General features: G+C 36.6%; 1 protein-coding gene and 1 long non-coding RNA gene across 7 annotated transcripts in view; one reads left to right on the top strand and one right to left on the bottom strand.

Annotated features, from left to right (window-relative positions):
• Positions 1-23009, top strand: part of LOC120080533 (cysteine and histidine-rich domain-containing protein RAR1) — a 38525-nt gene that overhangs the window by 6892 nt on the left and 8624 nt on the right. For 3 of the 6 annotated variants that reach the window (XM_039035225.1, XM_039035220.1, XM_039035224.1), the window contains 4 exons: positions 2443-2600; positions 2738-2970; positions 3083-3197; positions 12047-12257. In XM_039035225.1, the coding sequence (XP_038891153.1) occupies positions 2443-2600; positions 2738-2970; positions 3083-3175 (484 nt within the window). In that variant the 3' untranslated portion in view covers positions 3176-3197; positions 12047-12257. Of the gene's footprint in view, position 1; positions 1535-2442; positions 2601-2737; positions 2971-3082; positions 3198-12046; positions 12258-23009 lie in introns of those variants that run through there. The other 3 variants (XM_039035223.1, XM_039035222.1, XM_039035221.1) reach the window with 3 other exon arrangements.
• Positions 19468-21959, bottom strand: LOC120080534. The gene is made up of 2 exons (XR_005482542.1): positions 19806-21959; positions 19468-19666 (listed from the first exon to the last, which is right to left on the bottom strand). It is a non-coding gene; the product is annotated as an uncharacterized LOC120080534 (long non-coding RNA).

The raw sequence follows: 23009 nt of genomic DNA, 5'->3' as shown, positions 1-23009 counted from the left end.
ACCTCTTTTCGTGATTTTATTTTTAGTTGGAATGCAGTACTGTTTCCATGCATAATTGATATGAACCGATGTTTGTTGATTCCATTCCCACGTTTTGCTAGAATAAAAATATTTCTTTGATACAAATATTTATTTTAGGCTAAATTATACAAAATGCCCAAAATTTTTTTACTTTGTGTCAAAAAGATCTCTGAACTTTCAGAAGATCCAAAAATACACTTAAACTTTAAAAAAAAGTTAGAAAATACCCTTACCATTAGTTTTGGATAGAAACCGCTGGTGTTTTATTTAAAAAATACCCCTAAACTTTCAAAAGTTTAAAAAGTACCCTTAAATAAAACTTCAAATAACCCTTACTGTTTGTATATCAACACTAACTGTTAGCATTCGTTTCAAAAATATCCTTCAACTTTCAATAGTTGCATTAATACTCTTAGGCTTGTCAAAAAAAAAAAAGTTTTTAAAATGCTCCTACCATTAGTATAATGATCAATTTGTTAGAAGTTTTATTGAGTTCGAAAAGAATCAGTTTTAAAACAAATTATTTCGATATCCTTAATATAGATATTCTCTTTTTTCTCATTTGTCCAATTCTTACATCAATTTTCTCACATCAAAATATAAACTAAAACTTCAAATTAATGCATAAAATCTTACAAAATCTAACAAAATTTCAAAATCAAAATCCCCCTTAGAAGTTACCAAAACAATAAATAGCCGGATACAAAAAGGATGTATATATTTGGCTATTAATACACACTCAATTACTAATGTACAATCTTGTTAACCCATATAAATCACAAGATCCTCTTGGTGCTTTCATTATTCTCTTTCTTTGTCTTACAATCTACATACGTTAACTAAATGAGACATTTTTTATGAGATAAACCAATATTAAACAGTTAACAAGAAGAGATTAAGAGGAGAAAATATAAAGAAAACATAGAAGTGTTAGATCATAGATTGAAGTAGGAAAGAGGGAGGAAATAGAATAGAGAGACGATGGATGGGGGTTCAAACATACATTAAGAACGTTTTTAGCTTTTTTTTTTTCCCCTTCTTCTTCTTTACATAAGGGTACTAGTGCAACTTTTGAAGTTTAGAGGTACTTTTGCAAAGAAGTATTAACGGTTTATATTCATATATTAATAATAAGGGTATTTTTGAACTTTTCCATAAGTGTAAGGGTATTTTGAAAATTTTCAAAGTTTAAATGTGTTTTTGAAATAAAACTACAACGATATTCATCCCAACTAATGGTAAGAGTATTTTTGAACTAGTTTTGAAAGTGTAAGGATATTTTTGAAACTTTTGAAAGTTCAAGGGTATTTTTGATACAAAGTGCAATTGTGAATATGAGCCAAGTCTCGGTACCCTCAAGACCAATATATTTACTCTTGTTTTTTAGATGCATCAATTTTGCTATAGATCGTATAACCATTTTTATACTCAATTTCCAGCCTTGGGTCTTGATACACCGATGTGCAACATATTCGTGTGCTTGCTTCAATACCCCTCACATTCTGAAAAATGGGTCTGTGTGACCTTTTTTTTTTTTTTTTTTTTTTTGTGTCTATGTCAATTTGTGGATTGATAATATTTTTGCCTGACAATTGTCTGATCCTACTAAATTTGGCTTCTAAGAAAACTTGTAGGATATTAAATTCTTAGTAGACTTCAACTCGTTTCGTCAAAGACCTTTACTATTTACATTGGCCCTCTTGACCGCTAGCCGCTAGGCCACACACAATGGTTGAATGATGTGAATTATTGTCTCAACTCCCTGTTTGTATGGTTTTTCATTTAGGCTTAGGAAGATTTGTGGTGGTTTCATACTGCTTTTTGCTTGTGTGAGTGTGACAAATATGACGTGTTCTTCTGCATAGAATTCATTTTTGTTTCGCTAATCCTTCATTTCTGTAAGTCTATCTACAATTTATATCAGTGAGCATTTCTTTTACGTTTAAGACTAAGATGGATGGTATGAAAAGCTAATGTTGGTCTTCAAAAGCCTTTTAAGTAGAAGTTCATCTTTCACTGTTTTGGCTTCTAGTAAGGCTGTTTGAGATACAGGACAGTTGATCATGTTTTGATTTCACTTTCAAGACTCTTTTGCTCTCAAAGTTCCATTTCTTGTGAGGTTCGAGTTTTGCACTCTGATGGATGTCTCTTCAGTTGGATAGCCTTTTGTTAATTGGGCTTTTGTTGTTTAGCTAAGCCTATTTTATTTTAGAAGGGTTGGTCTTTCAGTTCTATCATAGTATTAGTAGTATTGTTCTTGTATTTTCAAGTGTTATCAAGTTTCCTTTTGTTTTGGTTTGTTCTTGTACTTTGAGCATATTAAACTCATTTCACTATTTCAATGAAAAAGTCTTGTTTCCATTTTTTTTAAAAAAAAGTTGAATTAAACTTGTAGTTTTTGTTGACTTTTTTGATATGAAGATGCAAGATCGGAAAACATACAACAGAAAAGCCAGTTTTGACCAAGTCAACCACTGCTGTTAAGAAGCCAAGTCCGACTCCTGTGGCTTCCATGACAAATACATTAGGGAAAGAATCATGTGCTAGGTGCCAGCAAGGTTTCTTTTGTTCAGACCATGGTAAGCGCATCTTTTTACTTTTTTTCAGTTTTGTGGGAATACCTTGATTTTATGTTATGTGCTGATGAGTATTTGGTATCCTCATTTGGCAATTCTCCCTAATGTTAATTGTAATTTAATACAAGTTTGAATCTTAGGTACACAAGTCAAAGGCAATAACAAATCTATTAATGAAACCTCAAGTATACCTGCTGCAAGCAGTATTGAATCTCAAGCCCCTCCTGCTCCTGCAAAAAAAATAGTCGGTATAAATGAACCTCAGATCTGCAAGAATAAGGGGTGCGGTAAAACTTTCACAGAGATGGAGAATCATGACACCGCCTGCAGTTACCATCCCGGACCTGCTATTTTTCATGATCGGCTGAGAGGGGTAAGATACATACATGTGCTAAACTTGAAATAACACCATTTTTGTTGTCATGGTGTTCAATTATAGATTATCAACTGCCGATATTGATATATTTTCTGTGTTTGATTTTAAGTGGAAATGCTGCAACATTCACGTTAAGGAATTTGACGAGTTCATGGAAATTCCCCCCTGCACTCGCGGTTGGCACAATGCCGATCCAGCATAAACAAACAATGTAGCCAGATAAGGTATTTAGGTTCTTGCATTCTAGAAGGATGTTTGTTATTGTTTATTCATTTATTTATTTATTTTTGAATGAAACTGTATGGTGAATCCTTACGATTATTGATACTCAAGATAGGAAAAAGGCCCTACAGCAATACAGACTCTCCTTAGCAATTCGAGAAGGCTCAAGTATCTTTCTCTTCTCTCTGGCCTCCAATACTCAAAACATGGAAGATTAACCCAGCATATTAGTACTCTCTCCCATTGATGAACTGTAGATACAAACAACCAGCTACGGCATTTCCTCAATCCCTTGTCCCCACAAGTAAATCCCATACACTCTCATTACTAACTTGCCTCTCTGACATTACCATTTTGTCCCTCTTGATTCAATATTGGTGGCCTAGCATTACCCTCTGAGTTCAAATCAAACTTGTCCTCAAGTTTAAAAGAAGGAAATTGCTTCTTAAAGTTTGGCAATGTGATTACTCCCAAACTAGTCACTGAGGGTCTGTCTATCATAAGAGGTCTCTTAAAGTTTGGCAATGTGAGTATGGGTAATGTCTCCATGGCATTCTTCTATTTTTCAAAAGCTTCAGTTGCTTGATCATTCCATTGGTCGTTCCATTAACTACCTAAACCTTGGGTAGACTAAGAGATGTGATAATACTACCATGACCTGAAAATCCCCTTAGCAGGTTGTATATTCAGAGGAATCAACCATTCAATCATTGCTCATAATTTCTCCAAATCATCCTTGATGCCATCCTTTGAAATCGAGTGCCCAGATACACCCAATTTTCTCTTTTACACATTGCACTTATTTCGATTAGCGTATAGTTTGTTTTCCCCCAAAAATTTCGATTAGCGTATAGTTTGTTTTCCCCCAAGTGCTTCCAATACTCATCAAGATTCTAACGGTAGACTAATATATCATAAAACAACACTAAGTGGAACTTATACAAAAACGGTCGGAAAACTCGATTTATCAAAGATTGAAAGGTGGATGGAGCATTGAATAACCAAAAAGGCATCACCATGAACTAGTAGTGACCCTCATGAGTTTTGGTTGTCGTTTTCTCTACATCTACAAGGTGTACCCTGATTAAATGGTAACTGGACTTCAAGTCAATCTTGGAGAATGCCTTGCTTTGTATTTTTCAGACGATTCCTCTACAATTGAAATATGAAATTTATCAGGAACCGTCACATTATTTGATGACCTATAATCCACGCAGATCCTCCATCCACCATCCTTTTTCTTACTAATAAGACTAGGCTCGAATATGAGTTGACACTTGGCCATATAATCCCTGCTCTCAACATTCGATCAACTAGTCTTTCAATCTCCATCTTCTAAGCATAAATGTTCGGAGCTATGTAGGTGTCGTTAGTTCTACCTAACTCGAAACAAACAATATTTGTAAAGCTCGAACAACAACCTAAACTAACTCATAATTAAAGTGGAAGTAAGAGGTCGATCCACAGGGAAAGGTTATTTAATCTTTTCCTTAACCAAAGTTAACTGTGAAAGCTATAAAATGGGGGTTTTTTATTAAGACAAGAAACTTGCTATAGATCAAAAGATAAAGGATAATTGTAAATGTATTTAGAACAATCTTGCTTCTAATCCAAGTTAGACGTTCAATAAAATTTTTATCATTGAATTCTACAAATTTAATTCACAATTGGATTAAGCTCGCAACTACTTACTTACCTAGATTAAACTAGTCTCTACAAAGGCGGACAACTAGCATTAACCTAGTCAAGAGAGCATCCTAATCATTAACTAAGGTTGGATAGCCTTAACCCTAATCAATCTACATACTTCTACCTCTATTGGGTTCAATAGCAGCCATATAGAAGAGAAAACACGCGCATTAAGTTTTAGGGTTCAATTGCGTCGATTAATTGTCAAGCTAGCTTACTCAATTAACCGAATTTTCTTCAAATTTAGTAATTAGTGCATCCTAGGATAGCCATTAAACACATAATTACTATTGCCTCTTGTAGATCTTGGCCAGACATTCTATCGAACATATTAAAAGCAACGCATTCAATCATGAGTGTGACAAAACCAAACATCTAGACTAAACATGTTCAAGATATAGATCATTCAACATGCTTCAAGAATTAAAAACAGATTCAAAAATCTCAAATCAGATTGCAAATGATAAAGACAAGTAGAAAACTCAAAAGAATTGCAACTCTTGAAATATAAACAAGATTGATTACTTCACAAATCCATAGACAAATTCATGAAGAATTACAAACTGTTGATTACAATCCAAAAAGAAATCAAAATTGTGTGTTGCGCGCGGACAATCGCGTCAAAATCCGGAGCGTTGCAATGCTGCCCTATTTTGCAGCAAAAGTAAGCTTTCTCTCTTCAAGCATTGCTTGACGCTTCTAGGGTTGTGACGCTAGAGCTTGATGGCATTTTGGTAACTTATCTGATTTTCTTCAACTTTGTTGACTTTCTTGGTCATTTTTTATCCTCTTTGGCCCAATTTCTTGGAATGACTCCTAATTGCCTCCAGTACCGTTTTACCTACAAAATGAGTGTTAAAAGCAAATAATCAACACGATTTTGGAGGAATTAACATAGAAAATATGTCTTTTAAAGACCTAACAAAACACCCCTAACTTAACTCTTGATTGTCCCGAGCAAGTCTAAACTAGAAATATGCATACAGTCAATAAAAACATGAATATTAATCGTGCATTCATTCGGAGAAGTCATTCAAAAATGTTAATATTTTCATGTTGTTTACACAAAAATTTGATTCGTAGCTCTCTTTTCAACAATCAAGCAAGCGAATGATACAAATGGGCAATTAAACTTTTAAAATTTTTCTAACAAAGAATTGAAACCTATTTTTGAAAAGAAAATGTCTTTTTCTTGTAAAACCATAAAAGAAGAGACTACTCAGTTTTAGTTTATTTAAAGGCTAAAGCTAGTAGAAAGGCTATATCCAACTCTCAATTCCTCTTTACCCTACACTGACTTGGTTATTGGTCTAAAGTATACCCATCTTGCAAAAAAGAGACAATTCTAGGACAAGGGCACCTTAAACTCACGCACCCAAAATGTAATTGACATTTCTTTTACCTAGAGGGCTAGCTTTCACACTCACACTGTAGGGAACCTATTGCTCTTTTTTCGCGGGTCCTAACTAACACGATGGAGGTAGCTCTTTTCACCTCTATCCATGCACACACACATTAGTGAAGATTAAGATAAATAAGCAAGTTTGCTCCTTTTTTTTTGTGCTAGCAATTTCTAAAACACTAGGCCCTTTTTTTGTCCTCTTTGTCTAGACTTATCTCTAAAACAAGATAGTTTATCTTAGACCAAAATTTGTCCTATCGGGGTAACAAAGAAAATTAAGTGGGTATGACGTTTCTAAGAGTTTTGAGATTCTAAAAAAATCTAAATACTAAGTATTTGATTTTTTTATGAAGTTAAAAGGAAAAGAAAGTTTCTTATGAAAAATGAGTTAAAAAAATTTTGTTAGAAAAGATTTTAAAAAGCCTAGAATTTGATTTGTATCATTGCTTGAGAGAATGTGTCATCAAAGTTCATTGATAAGAATCAAAAGATTGAGACAAACAAATGATCCATGACAAATAAAATGAATGTAATTCTTGAATGAATGAACATACTTAGGAATGAATCATGTGTTAAAGCAAAAATGAGTCATTTAAGAGGAAAAATGGCAAGATCATAATATCGTGTTTCTTTAGAGAATAAAAAAAATATTCCATAGAAATGTGTAAGAGCCTAATCAAGATATATTTAATCAAGATCATAAAATCCACATAACCCGAGCTCAGGTGCTCAAGGGTTCCAGACATGCAAATATCATAAAGCAAAAATTTTGTAAGGTTCATTTTTACAACCTTGATAAAAGGTGTTAACATGCAATGTACCCCACTCCCAACTTAAAAATTAAACATTGTCCTCAATGTTTATAAAAATATGATAAAAGCGAGAAGATAAAAAAAAGGGAACAGAAAACTCCCCTGATTTTGCGCAATGGGTGGTGGTAGGAATTTTTCTTTGTTTTGTTCTTTTGTTGTTCTTTTCCTGTATCAAATTTTTGCTTTTTCTTTAATTTTGTTGTTCCTACAAAAAAGAGAAGAAAAGCAAAAGAAAGGAAAAGAAAAGCTACAAGAAAAGAAGAAAGTTAGTCTAAAATTTTCTAATCATAGAAAGCTAATAAAAGAAAGCAAGAAAATGAAAATGAAAAATGAAAAATAGGGCAAAAATGAAGAAGATATCGGGAAACATATATGACCAATGTCAGTTCGAGTTAGTTGAGTCAGGCTCTCGCTGGAGGTCGTACTGAAAACCTATGCTGGCGTAGTAGAGACGGTCTCTTTCGCTCATGAAATCGACAGTACTTTGCATACGCCTAACACGGCGAGCGGTTTCGCGGTTCACCCTTAAGGCTTCAGTGGCGGTTCTAAAGGCTTGCTCTCCTAATGTGTCACCACTATCGGGTTGCTCATAGGGATGACTGGAAAGTTCTACCCTAAGTGGTTCCTCTCTAAAATGTTCATCTTCCCCACCTAGCTCTTCTTCTTCTTGTTCGTGGAGTTCCTCAACTCCACGGCCTCGGAAGGCTGAGATGAACGTTTTAGAAATTGGAGCTTTACGCCCCATACATTCCTTATTTCTGGTATTTCTACCCCGGACCTCTGACACAACAAAGTTATTAAGCAAGGGTGTCTAAGGCTACCCGTTGTAGAACATTGTCCACATCGTCGGATGGAAGCGTGAATAACTCTCCCTACGTTAATGGACATACCCTGAATGAGATAATAGAGAAGTTTAGCTCTATCTCGGGTCACATCGGTCAGTCTAAGTACATGCATCAATCTGGAACATACAAAAGCATGCTAGATTTGACCTACAACAGACATATCTGTAGATCTAAACCTAACTGCAACCCCACTAGAATGTGCCCACTGAGCTCCTTGCCCACAGAGGGCTTCTATAATCTCTTGTTCGTCTAGTGGTTGAGATAGAAATTGTCCATACTCGTCATCAAATTGAGCTAGACCGAAGGTTTCGTTAATTCTAGAGGAAGAGAAAGAGACTCTAACACCTCTCACTAATGAGACATCTCTGTCGAGGTTAATGTTGGCGTAAAATTCTCTTACTAAAGGAACGACAACCTCACCAGGATTAGCTACTAGAGTTTCCCATCCTCTCTCCGTATTTTGGAAGTGATTTGAGGATAGAAGTTTGGCTCTAAGGTTAAAGCTCTTTTTGATACTAGGTTCCTAAGAACTACCACTTGATGGTATCTACTCTCAGCTCCTTCAGAAACAAACCTAGGGTTATTAGACTCGGGTTGTGGAGGAGAATCCATACCACTGAAATTGACAATACTCTTTCCCTTCTTAGGCTTAAGACCCATGAAGAATATTCTAAGGAAAGTTCACAAAATAGGGGTTAAAACCTAAAAGAATCCTAATTCACTATTCTAATAGATTTTTCAATCAAAATAATCACACACTACTATTCGATTTAGAAACCTGCAAACAGAAACAATCCCAAGCATTTTATTTCTAATAATCCAAGATTCAACAAAAAAAAAAAAAAAAAAAAAACACAATCATTTCTTCCAAGCAAGTCATGCATCCATTAAGCAAATCTCAAATTCTCATCAAGCAAAACTCATATACTCGTCAAGTAGAACTCAAATACAAATCAAGATAATCATCAAAGAGTTTAAACAAAAAGGAATTCATTACCTTGGTTTGGTTGAAGCCTTTGCTTGAGAGGAAGAGAAAAAGCCCTAAGAATGGGTATTTTGGTGAAAAACCCAAAAATTTGGAGGAAATCCTTGAAAAGTGATCGGATTTGAACGAAAAGTTGCTTGGATTTGGAGTTGGGAATGAAAATCGATGAGGGGTAGGAAGAAATTTGCGAGAAATTAAGTTTGAGAAGAGGGATTCGAATTTGGGCATTCCTTCGAATGACAAAAACTGCTTTAAATCGAGTTTCTGTCTCGCAGCATCGCGACGCTACTTACAGAGTGTTGCGACGTTGTGCCCTAATTTTTTTTTTTTTTAATAGAAACTAAGACTATCCTAGCTTTATTAAGAACAAAGAAGTAAAAATCAAATCAACAACTAAAACTAATTCTAAAAAGAAAGAAAATGAAAATTAAAAATCTAAAAGAAAACATGTTTTATTTTTGACACGGCTACCTCCAGGAGGAGCAAAATTTTAACTTTGATTGTTCAATGCGACCCATCTTTTACACTTATCAAGGTACATAAAAATTTTCATACTTCTCCGGTCCTTTCTTAGATGAATCTATATAGCCTGGAAGATGAGAGAACTCACCCTTTTACGAGAACCAAACAGGTCGAATTTGGGTTTTCTAGTATTTGGTCAAAAAAAAAAAGCAAAAGAAAGAATCAAAATACTCAATTGACCCAAAAGAGTCGAAAGAAAGAAAAGACTGACAACAAACTCTGATTCATAAGGAAAATATGAGCAATAATCAAAGATATAAGAAATACTAGGACAAAGTACGGTTTTAGGCTTTGAAGCCTCTAACTGTTTTACCTGAGATTCCTTATGGTGTGGTGCGGGCTCATTATCCCTACTTACTTGCTTTGAACATGGCGTGGGATAAACATCATCTTCATTGTCGATCCAGGAAAACTCTTCAATTAGATTGACTTTAGTGCCACAGACGACGGGTGGCTCTAAATGGTTCTCCAATGTCAGCATGGAGTGTGCAAGCTCAGGAGTTTGATAGACCTCAACTGGCACGGGGGCTTGAGTCTTCAGGTGAAACTTAATTGAATCCTACTCACAATCAGAAAAACCATTAGCAAGTTCACACATTTCTAAATCCAACGTCTTACCTTGATAGGAATTTCAAAGAACCGGCGACTCTATTGGATTATCGTCCTTCACCACTTAACTTGGTATTCTTAGAAAATGTATCTTCCCAAGACTCTTCGACTCTCCTAAACGAATCGGTATTCTAGGCAACGAGGTCACACAGATTCTGAATGTCGGCTCTGACTTCATGTCTGAAATAAAACCTATTATGCTGGAAACTCGATGGTTCTTTAGAAAGATAAGATTCTTCTTGCACAAACTCACAAGAGCAGTAAGAAAGTTCATCAACTAAATTTTCTGAGGAATTACCTATACTGGTAGAAGGAGAAGACATCAATGATGGAGTTCGGTCGGGCTTATCCCAAATTGGTTAGTATTCGCGTTCAGGACCACGTGGAACTTGTATCTATTCAGTAAGCAAAACTCGAACAAGGGAGGTTAGTCATTTGTTTCACTCTTAAGCTTATTAAATTCGTTTACCTCTTGTGCTCTTCGATGGGCTGCATACTTCACTTGAAGCTCGTAGTAGATGTTCATATCCGCCATATTAAAACAAGTAGACACAAAAAGAAGAAAATATTTATGGTGTTTTAAAGTTTGCTAGTCAAATTTTGCTAAGAAAAAGATAAAATGGTCAACCATTTCCTCGGTAACAGTGCCATTTTGTTCGGAGCTAAGTAGGTGTCATTAGTTCTATGTAACCCGAAACAAACAATATTTGTAAAGCTTGAACAACTACCTAAACTAGTTAGTAATTAAAGTGGAAGTAAGAGGTCGATCCACGGGGAAAGATTATTTAATCTTTACCTTAACCAAGCTTAACTATGAAAGGTATAAAACGGAAATTTTTGATTAAGACAAGAAACTTGCTAAAAGATCAAAAGATAAAGGATAATTGTAAACGAATTTAGAACAATCTTTCTTCTAATCCAAGTTAGACGTTCAATGCAATTCCGATAATTGAATTTTACAAATTTAATTCACAATCGGATTAAGCTCGCAACTACCTACTTAACTAGATTAAACTAATCTCTACAAAGGCGGACAACTAGTATTAACCTAGTCAAGAGAGCGTCCTAATCATTAACTAAGGTTGGATAGAACCCTAATCAATCTACATGCTTCTACCTCTATTGGGTTCGATAACGGCCATATAGAAAAGAACCCGCACATTAAGTTTGTCGTGAGATGATCTGGAATTGTTTGTGTGGGGGAGTCTTACATTACCAATCTAAGGAGATCGATCGAGTTTATGACTTTTTGGCGGGGTTGAATTCTAAGTTTGACGTGGTACGGAGTCGGATACTGGGAACTCGTCTGATACCGTCCCTGATGGAAGTTTGCTTTGAAGTCGCCTTGAGGAAGACAAGTTCAGTGCTACGAATAATGCATTGGTTTCATAGACAGACTTTGCTGCATTTTAAGCGTCAGGTCCTGGCAGTGATAAGAAAAACGGTAAGCCAACTCCGGTATGTGAACACTGTAAAAAAACCCTGACACACTAAAGATCAATGCTGAAAGTTGCATGGTCGTCCACCGAATGGTAAATGACGTCAGTCAGGTTCCGGACGAGCATTGGTAGGTGAATCGGCAACTGGAGGCCCTCAACTTCAGAATCAGGAAACCAATCAGAGTAACTCTAGTACGGTGGGTGTAAGTGCAATTGCTCAATCAAGTACTCTTTAATCTTTTGGTCTTGTTAGTATAACTAGTAGCAAGCCGTGGATTCTAGATTCAAGGGCTACAACAGATCACTTGACTGGTTCCTCCAACCAGTTTCTTTTATATCAACCAAGTGCTGGGAATGAGAGGATCAGAATCGCTAATGGGTCCCTTGCCCCTGTAGTCGGAAAAGGTCGTTTGTCACCCTTTGAGGGTTTGATTCTTCAAGATATGCTGCATGTGCCTAAAATTTCTTATAATCTGTTATCTGTTAGTAAGATTACAAGGGATTTGAGATGTCGAGTTACTTTCTCACCCAATGCTGTTATTTTTCAGGACCTGAACTCGGGGACGATGATTGGCACTGGCCGGCATGATGGAGGCTCTATTTCCTCACTGAAGATGCTTCATCTAGGATATGTGATAGGACTAGTTTACTTTCATCTTGTTTTTCTACTTCTGAAACTGATTATATATTATGACACTATCGTCTTGGACATCCTAGTTTTCATTATATGAAATATTTATTTCCTCATTTGTTTGGCAATGTTAATCTTTCTAACTTAAATTGTGATGTGTGTCCAAGCTAAATAACCTTATGCCTCATTAAAACCTCAACCTTATAAGCCTTCCAAACCATTCACCCTCTTCCATACGCTATGTTTGGGGTCCGTCACCTGTTACTATCACCACTGGCAAACGGTGGTAACCTTCGTTGATGACCATACTAGGTTGACTTGGGTTTTTCTTCTTACCGAAAAGTCTGAAGTCACTTCGGTTTTCAAACAGTTCTACAGTTCTATAGAAACCCGGTTCAATGCAAAATTTGCTATCCTTCAAAGTGACAATGGTTGTGAGTTTTTTAATAATTCCTTTAGGGAATTCTTAGTCTCTAAAGGAATTGTTCATCAGAGTTCGTGTGCATATACTCCCTAATGGAGTAGCCGAACGGAAAAACCATCATCTTGTCGAAGTTGCTTGATCCCTTATGTTGTCAACTTCTCTTCCGTCCTATTTATGGGGAGATGCTGTTCTGACAGCAGCTCATTTGATAAATCGAATGCCTTCCCGGGTCTTAAAATTCCAAACTCCCTTAGACTGTTTCAAAGAGTCCTATCTTGTTAACTGACTTATCCCTGATGTTCTACTTCGGGTGTTTGAGTGTGTTGTGTTCGTCTATACCCATGGTCCTAATCGAACTAAGTTTACCCCCCAGAGGTGTCTTTGTGAGATACACTCTTCATCAATGTGGGTACAAATGTTACCATCCTTCTTTCTGAAAATATTTTGTCTCAATAGATGTGACATTTTTTGAGGATCAACTCTTCTTTCCCAATAGTTCTCTTTAGGGGGAGAGCACTAGTGAAGAAACTAATTGGGGTCAAAGTCTGTCGATCTTACTTGAACCTATTCCTAATATAAGTATCAATGAACCCATTCTGCCTACCGAACAAGTCCCATGGATCACGTACTATAAGGAGGAATCTTAGAATGGAAATAGTGCCGCCTGTTACTTCTTCGGCTCCAGTCCATGAGTCAGAATGGGTGTTAGTTCCAGGTACTAGTAATCCTATTCTTGACAGTGGTAACATTTATGTTGAAACTGATGCTTGTGTTGAAAATGATGTGAGTAAAGATAGAGAAGACAATGGCAACACTAATGACTGTACCGAGAACGATGTGACTGATACAAGTGATGGTAGTTGTGAAAAAACCTGTTCCAGCAGAGAACATTAGAAGGTAAGGGAGATACTTAGAAGATAAGACACATGGAGGCTGAATGCAAGTGGGGAGTCAGAGAGAAGAAAGACCATGATGCCTCTCTTGACTTCCCTATTCCCTGAAGAAAGACCATGATGAATAGCGCCGCCTGTTACTTCTTCGGCTCCAGTCCATGAGTCAGAATGGGTGTTAGTTCCAGGTACTAGTAATCCTATTCCGACAGTGGTAACATTTATGTTGAAACTGATGCTTGTGTTGAAAATGATGTGAGTAAAGACAGAGAAGACAATGGCAACACTAATGACTGTACCGAGAAACGATGTGACTGATACAAGTGATGGGTAGTTGTGAAAAAACCTGTTCCAGCAGAGAACATTATTGAAGGTAAGGGAGATACTTCAGAAGAATAAGACACATGGAGGCTGAATGCAGTGGGGAGTCAGAGGAGAAGAAAGACCATGATGCCTCTCTTGACTTCCCTATTCCCTGAAGAAAGACCATGATGCCTCTTTTGACCTTCCTATTGCCTTAAGGAAAGGTACGAGGTCGTGTACGAAATATCCACTACAGAGTTACTTGTCTTATAGTAACTTGTCTCCCGTGTTCAAAGCCCTCACTACGAGCTTAGACACAGTTACAATACCAAACAATATACATACAATAATGGAGATTCCTGAATGGAGAGCTGCAGTCATGGAGGAAATGGAGGCACTTGAGAAAAACAACACTTGGGACCAGGTTACTCTTCCAAAGGGACACAAAGCAGTTGGATGCAAATGGGTGTTCACCGTTAAATATAGGCATTATGGAACAATTGATAGGTACAAGGCCCGATTAGTTACCAGAGGCTTCACTCAGACCTTCAGAATAGATTACTCCGAGACGTTCTCACCTGTAGCAAAGTTGAACACAGTACATGTTCTTCTCTCAGTTGTGGTTAATAAGGGCTAGGCTCTTCACCAGTTTGATGTGAAGAGTGCCTTCCTTAATGGAGAGTTAGAAGAAGAAGTGTACATGAGTCCTCCCCCAGGGTTCAAGAAATAGTTCAATCATCGAGTATGTAGACTAAGGAAGTCCTTGTTGGGTTGAAACAGTCTCCGAGACAAGAGTATAGTCAGAGACACTCATATCACGCCCTCTTTACAAAGAAATTAGTATCAGGAAAAATTGCAGTTTTTTTTTTGAAAGGAAACGGCCTTTATTAATCAATAAGATTTAGTACAAGAGATGTGTACTTGGAAATAAAGACGAATACAAAGAACCAAACAAGAAACCAAAGGATCAGTAGGCGCACCCGGGCATCTCAACTAGGTTGACACCCCCATATCACCCTCATCATATCCAACAAAAATGATGAGCCTTTAAAGGCTAGCAAAAAGATAATACTAATGAGAAAAGACAAGGAAAAGCTTCACAAATAGAAGTTGCAACGAACTAAGCTGCAAAGAACTTAAAAATACATCAAGGAAATTAAAAATAGTTGAGAATACAAAGGAAAAATAATCTGCTGCCACTTCCAACGGATCTTCAACTAAGCTTCCATTTGTAAGAACGCCTGCCAATTTGAGCTTATGTCTTGCAAGGAGTAGGCTTCAAAACATTTAGAAAGGGAGCACCAAAAAGAAGCGTTGAGTTTTGCTGCCTCAAAATGAGCAAACCAAGGAGTTTCCTTCCCATTGAGCACTCTTTGGTTTCTTTCAAACCAGATTTCAACCAACACTGCTTTCACCCCATTAATCATAGTAAATTAGAGTATTTCTTTAGAGATGGACCAAAAAGTAGTTGTTGCACATTGCTTCTAAATGAATTATCGAAGACCCAAGAGGTGTTGAAGCAATTGAGGAAATCTTTCCAGCAATTAAAGGCAAAACAGTAGTTGAAGAATAGGTGCTGAAGGTCTTCTTCAGTTGATTTACAAAGGACACACCAATTGGGGGAGATATAGTAGTAGGGCAACTTTCGTTGCAGCACCGAGGAACAATTTAGGGCTCCAAAAAGCATTATCCATAATGTTATATTAACTCGCCTAGGGTTGTTGGTCTTCCAAAGACCCTTTTGACGACTGGCTGAAATTGGTGGGGTCAAAGAAAGGTGATTAACCAGTGATTTAACTAAGAAAGAGCCATTATTTTCAAGGGACCAAAGGCGAGTATCTTCCCTATTGATTAATTTTTACTTAACCAACAATGCTAGTATGGATTGGAACTCTAGAATCTCATCATCTTTTAGGACTCTTCTGAAGTTGAGTGTCCATGAAGAGGTGTGAGAATCCCAAAAGTTTGATACTGAACCATTGGGATGGGTAGTTAAAGCCAAAAAGGGAAGGGAATCTGTCTTTTAGATGAGAAGAATCCAGCCAAGGGTCTTGCGAAAATGCAATTCTGGTTCCATTTCCCAATTTAAAAGCTACCAAATTCTCAACATTCAACCAAGATCTTGAAATACTTATCCAAGGGCTTCGAAGACTGCAATGAACCTTGTTGGAAGTGTGCCAACCAAATTGGCTGCTACCATGGATGCTTGTAATAACTTGACTCCACAGGGAGGGTTGCTCGTTCACATATCGCCAGCCCCATTTGGCTAATAAAGCCAAATTTTTAACTTTCAAGCCTCCTAGCTCGAGACCCCCATCTGCTTGCTTTTTAGAGACTAGCTCCCACTTTGCTAAATGGTTTACCTTTCCCCCTTTATAGCCTTCCCAAAAGAAGTTTTTGATGGTCCTTTCTATGGCTGAAATCACTTTCTCAGGCATAAAAAAAAAAAAAAGGACATGTAGTAGGTTGGGAGGTTGTAAAGGACTGATTTGCACAAAGTAGCTCTTCCACCTCTTGATAAGTTGTATCTTCTCCACTTGTCAAGTTTTTTGTGTACTTTATCTTTGACCGGCTGCCAAAAAGCCAATTTCTTTAGATGCCTCCCAAGAGGGAGGCCCAAATATAAGACAGGAAGGTGTGCTAGTTGACAATTCAGCCTTAAAGCTACTGCCCTCAGCTTTGAATCTTCAATATTTAACCCACAAATGACAGATTTTTCCCAATTAACTTTTTGAACGGAGCACCATTCAAACAAAATAATGGATTTTCTTGAAAAATTGCAGTTTTGATTGTGTATGTAGATGGTATTGTCATTTCAGGTGATAATGCTTCAGAAATTGACCGATTGAAAAGGAAAATGGTTGAGGAATTTGAAATCAAGGACCTTGAAAAATTGAGGTACTTTCTCAGATGGAAGTGGCTCGATTGAAAGAAGGGATTTCGGTTTCTCAACGAAAATATACTCTGGATTTGCTTAAGGAGATGGGTATGATAGACTGTAAACCAGTGGACACTCCTATGACAGTTAATGCTAAACCCAATAACTTGAGTAACAGTACTCCGGTTAATAAGGAAAGATATCAGCGGCTTGTTGGGAAGCTAATCTATCTCTCCCATACCAGATCAGATATTGCGTATGCGGTCAGTGTAGTTAGTTAGTTCATGTAGTCTCCTTACAAAGAACATATGAGAGCAGCATCCTGAGGTATTTAAAAATATCTTCGATAGAGGATTGATATTCAGGAAGTCCGACAGACGGTGCATCGAGGTATACACGGATGCAGATTGGGCAGGCTCTGTGGTAGACAGAAAGTCGACATCAGGATACTGTACCTTCGTATGGGGTAACCTTGTTACACGGAAGAGTAAGAAACAAAGAGTTGTTGTCAGAAGTAGTGCCGATGCTAAATACAGGGCCATGAGTCTGGGGATATGTGAGGGAATTTGGCAGGAAAATGTCCTAAGTGATCTCGATCAACGTCATGATGGTCCTATGAAACTCTATTGTGATAACAAAACCGCAATAAGTATCGCAAACAACCCAGTACAACATGACAGAACGAAGCATGTGGAGATTGATAGACATTTCATCAAGGAGAGACTTGACAGTAACAACATTTGTATTCTCTATATTCTTTTCAGTCAACAAATTGTAGATGTTCTGACGAATGGGCTTCCCAGACAGTTTTTTGACTCTTGTATTAGCAAGTTGGGCCTCATTAATATCTATGCCCCAACCTGAGGGGAGTGTTGAAAATAGGGTTTTAACTCTAGGGGCATTTTTGTCTTTTTACTATACTCTAGGGTTTCCCTCTTTTCTATTTAAGCATGTAACCTCTGTGTATCCTATGTATCAAAAATTATAATAAGAAACTTCTATACCGTGGTTTTTTCTCCCTATACTAGGGTTTTTCTACGTAAACCTCTGTGTGCATCTTTTCTCTCTATTTTCTTTCTTTTTCATCACCTTTTATCAATTAAACCAAAGATTTCTAAATCTCCAATATTTCAAACTCAAATTTAAATCCACCAATTGAATTAAATCCAAATTTTAAATCTTGAACACCTAATTTAAATTGGATCATCTTAGTCTCAATAATTCGATTTTAGCCTCAACGCTCAACATAACACCCAAATAATTTAAAATTAAATTAAAATAATTTAAGATTTTAAATAAAGATCTTCTGAGGTTCTTTCCAAGAATTAGAGTCAAATCGCTACGTTGCTCCTTTTTTGAGTTCAAGAGCAAACTCGATCCTTTCCATGGATTGGGATCCAACCATTATAATTTTAGAAGATTTAAAAATACAAAATAAATTCTCTAATAAGTAAAACCTTTTAATGCTCCAACTCCTAATCATTGCCCGTTATTTGCTTATCATCAAGGGTCTATAGTATGTGGATAAGGCTAAGTGTCTTATCTTGATAGTACTATGGATATGACACACTTTGTAATTGTTAAAAACAATTTGATCAAAATCGTTCATGTGGATAAAAGTGAGTGAGGGTATCATATACAAAGAGTTTGAATATGATTAGATTGTGGAATATTTAATCTCTTCGTAAATTCCTTAATTGATCAAATTAATATTTCATAAGAGTAACTTGAGCTTAATCCTGAGTGAGTTATAAACTTTTGTCTATGAGTGGAGATGTCCAAAAATCCCACAAGAACCCACCCCGAACAGGATGGAGAATCCCCTAATACGAGAATGGGGAAGTGGGGAATTTCTTTTCCCGTTTACCATTTAGGGCCGAGGATGGGGGTTATATTCCCCGCCTCCGACCCCATGTCTCGCCTCGCCCCAACTTTTATCTATAATTTAAAGATCTTATTACTTTTAACTCCTTAAATGTTGTAATATTTAAGATAGAACTATAATGTTCTAATTCCATCGCTAAGAATGGCAGTACAAGAAGGGTTGACTACAGAAGACAATGCTAAGAATGGAATAGAGAAGTGGGGACGGGGAGAGGGAAGACTTCCCCGTCCTTGCCCCACCTCGCGAGCATCTCTACTTCTAAGGACTCGTCTTTTAATTTGCATGAGTGAGAGTGACCTGAGTTACCTCAATATACTCACCATTTTGGAGACTTGATAAAAAAACAAGAAGCTGTGAACTCCAGAAAGGAAAGAAAGGGAAACTAGAAAATTAAGACGAAATTCATTCTTTCTCAGAGGATAGTAGATGAGTAGTTCCCATAAGTGCTGACTCCAAGAGTTAAACAATGAAACTTCACCCTCTTACTAACCCGAAAGGAACTTGATTTATGATTGAATTTACAATCCACCTATTTCAAACAATTATTCTACAAAGATGTGCTTGTTTTTTTCCATCATTGTAACCCTATGTAAAATAGAAGGAAAACTTTGATTGCATTGTCTTCGACATCAAATGCACATGTCACATGCGCATTCTCCAAATCAGAAAAGGCCAAATGCATATTTGGGAAAGTATTTAACCCACAAACATCACTCACCGAACGCCATCCAATCCACTCAATCAGTGGATGGCCACAATCAAGTCATGAGGAGAAATCCATCCTTGAAGGTCATGGTGGTTCTCTTTAGGTTGAATCTCATTGAATCTTCTTTACCGTTGCTAACCTTAATTCTAAAACGGTTAAGATCACTTTTCTTACTCTTAAAACCACTTCAAAATATGCTTTTCATCAATCAAAATCAATTTTGATGATACAAAAGTTGCATTTAAAAGTTTATTGTGTGATTAAATACATGTTTTAAAATGATTTTAAACATGATCAAAGGAACAATCTCAAAATCACTCTAGAGTAAAACTTACATCACAATAAGTTTCATACTGAGTGACAACCATACATATTTTCGATGCAAGCTGATGATAATTGTAGCTGAAATTCCCTACAGAAGAGATTTGCATAATTCCGCAATGCACAAATCCTATCAAAAGATGAAAAAACTATAATAAATTAGAGATCATTATTCCACAATGCACAAATCCATCAAAAGATGAAAAAACCTACAATAAAATTGAAACTTGTGGAAGTAAGAAAAAGATGAACATGAAATGAATATATACATCACTCAATCAAACTGCCGGGGCAACAACAGGACTCTCATTTGCCATCATATCAAAGGACAATTTATAAGGGACATGCCAATCACTGAGACCGCACAATATGAGCATCAGGGAAGAACATGTCAAGTACATAGTTTCCAAAGATAAAGAATGTTATGTTGCTGAATATATAATATATATTGTAACATTGGAGTTATCATAAAAGGTTAAGACATGCAAACATCGAAATGCAGAAGCAGCACGCTGCTTCATTCATTTGTATATATGCTGATGAAGGTAACTTGATTTGCACAGTTGTTTCTCCTGTTCATAAGTCACAAGGAAATGAATGCCAGAATCAGATATGACCAACCGATCAATCCTCCAAAGCCCTCATAGAAACACAAGGTTGTATTACAAAAATAAGTCAAATAAAGTTCTTGGTAAACTTCCCATATTACTTATTATGAGATGTTCATCTCTGAAGTAAATAGATTAGCTTCGCAAAGCTTCTGGTAGTTTAATTAATGTTGGAAGGAAGATGAAGAATGCAGAAATATCCAATATATGTATATGTCTAGAGTGAGAGATTTAACTGAACAGGAAAGAAAAAACTATCTGAAACAGAATATTAAAACATACATCTAAAATAAGGCTACTGCTAGGCCCCACCAATATTGTATCAATACAAGAGGTTTAAAATGGTAATGTCCGAGGAGGCAAGTTAGTTATGACTATGAGAGCGTATGGAGATTTACTGTTGGGAACAAGGATTGAGGAATGCTGTAGCTGGTCGTTTGTGTCCGCAGTTTATTAGGTGGGGAGTAATAATATGCTGAGGGTAGTATTTTCATTTTCCATGTTTTCAGTATTCAAGTCTGAGAGATACTCAGCCTCAACCCTTTTTCGAAGGGCTGAGAGACTGTATTGCCTTGGGGCTTTTTCCCTATCTTAAATATCAATAATTGTAAAGGAATATCTTACAAAAGCAATCAACCTGGGAAGATTAGGAAATAGCATAGAAGTTGCAGGAAAGGATGGAAATAACAGATAGGGAAACCGGAAGTACTAAGTAGGATGTTAAGAAGTTACTGAAAATGGAAGAGACTCTTGCAATATTGTCAAAGGATGCAGAACGGTTGAATGTGAAAGCCTAGCAGAGCAGCAGCAATGAACATCGAAAAACACTCAAAAAAGAGTGACACTTTGGCTACAGAGATGGAGATGCAGATGAACAAAAATTCAGGGTCTACCATGGTAGAAGAGTCGAGTAGGGGACCAAAGAGGCAAAGAAGTTCGTAGAATCACCACAATTGGTGCAGGAGATATCATTGATTGAAACAACGAACGAGATCAAAGAGGGAGGATACAATTGGAGCAAGTTCAAGATGGTTGAGATGACAGTGTTCAATGTAACAGATCTAAATTTGTGGTTATTTAGAGTGAACAAGTATTTTCAAATTCATAAGTTAACTGAGTCGGAGTTATTCGTTTTGAAGGTGTAAGGTATACATATAAAGCAGTGGAGTTGAAGGTAGGCGAGTTGACAACATGATTGTGGAAAGTTTCTTCCCTCTAGACTTGAGAGGTGAGGACATTGAGCTCAAAATGCAATAGTTATACCTAAGGAGTTATGGAAGTGGATTGGCGAGCGTTGACCATGAAGGTGAAAGCAAGGGAGTGTGAGGTAACATTAAAGAGGGACTCGAGTTTGACTAGAGCACAAGCGACATTGAAGAGGATGGCTAAAACATGGGAGGGCAAAACTCATGTAACATCTCAAATTTTTAGGTAATTTTTAATTTAATTATCTTAAATTATTTGGGTGTTATGTTGAGCGTTGAGGCTAAAATCGAATTATTGAGACTAAGATGATCCAATTTAAATTAGGTGTTCAAGATTTAAAATTTGGATTTAATTCAATTGGTGGATTTAAATTTGAGTTTGAAATATTGGAGATTTAGAAATCTTTGGTTTAATTGATAAAAGGTGATGAAAAAGAAAGAAAATAGAGAGAAAAGATGCACACAGAGGTTTACGTAGAAAAACCCTAGTATAGGGAGAAAAAACCACGGTATAGAAGTTTCTTATTATAATTTTTGATACATAGGATACACAGAGGTTACATGCTTAAATAGAAAAGAGGGTGAAGTTTCATTGTTTAACTCTTGGAGTCAGCACTTATGGGAACTACTCATCTACTATCCTCTGAGAAAGAATGAATTTCGTCTTAATTTTCTAGTTTCCCTTTCTTTCCTTTCTGGAGTTCACAGCTTCTTGTTTTTTTATCAAGTCTCCAAAATGGTGAGTATATTGAGGTAACTCAGGTCACTCTCACTCATGCAAATTAAAAGACGAGTCCTTAGAAGTAGAGATGCTCGCGAGGTGGGGCAAGGACGGGGAAGTCTTCCCTCTCCCCGTCCCCACTTCTCTATTCCATTCTTAGCATTGTCTTCTGTAGTCAACCCTTCTTGTACTGCCATTCTTAGCGATGGAATTAGAACATTATAGTTCTATCTTAAATATTACAACATTTAAGGAGTTAAAAGTAATAAGATCTTTAAATTATAGATAAAAGTTGGGGCGAGGCGAGACATGGGGTCGGAGGCGGGGAATATAACCCCCATCCTCGGCCCTAAATGGTAAACGGGAAAAGAAATTCCCCACTTCCCCATTCTCGTATTAGGGGATTCTCCATCCTGTTCGGGGTGGGTTCTTGTGGGATTTTTGGACATCTCCACTCATAGACAAAAGTTTATAACTCACTCAGGATTAAGCTCAAGTTACTCTTATGAAATATTAATTTGATCAATTAAGGAATTTACGAAGAGATTAAATATTCCACAATCTAATCATATTCAAACTCTTTGTATATGATACCCTCACTCACTTTTATCCACATGAACGATTTTGATCAAATTGTTTTTAACAATTACAAAGTGTGTCATATCCATAGTACTATCAAGATAAGACACTTAGCCTTATCCACATACTATAGACCCTTGATGATAAGCAAATAACGGGCAATGATTAGGAGTTGGAGCATTAAAAGGTTTTACTTATTAGAGAATTTATTTTGTATTTTTAAATCTTCTAAAATTATAATGGTTGGATCCCAATCCATGGAAAGGATCGAGTTTGCTCTTGAACTCAAAAAAGGAGCAACGTAGCGATTTGACTCTAATTCTTGGAAAGAACCTCAGAAGATCTTTATTTAAAATCTTA

Source organism: Benincasa hispida, chromosome 6 (genome assembly GCF_009727055.1).
Source record: "Benincasa hispida cultivar B227 chromosome 6, ASM972705v1, whole genome shotgun sequence".
In the NCBI taxonomy this organism is placed as follows: domain Eukaryota; kingdom Viridiplantae; phylum Streptophyta; class Magnoliopsida; order Cucurbitales; family Cucurbitaceae; genus Benincasa; species Benincasa hispida.
Note: the sequence above shows the minus strand (reverse complement) of the source record. Positions and strands in the feature narration are given on the sequence as shown.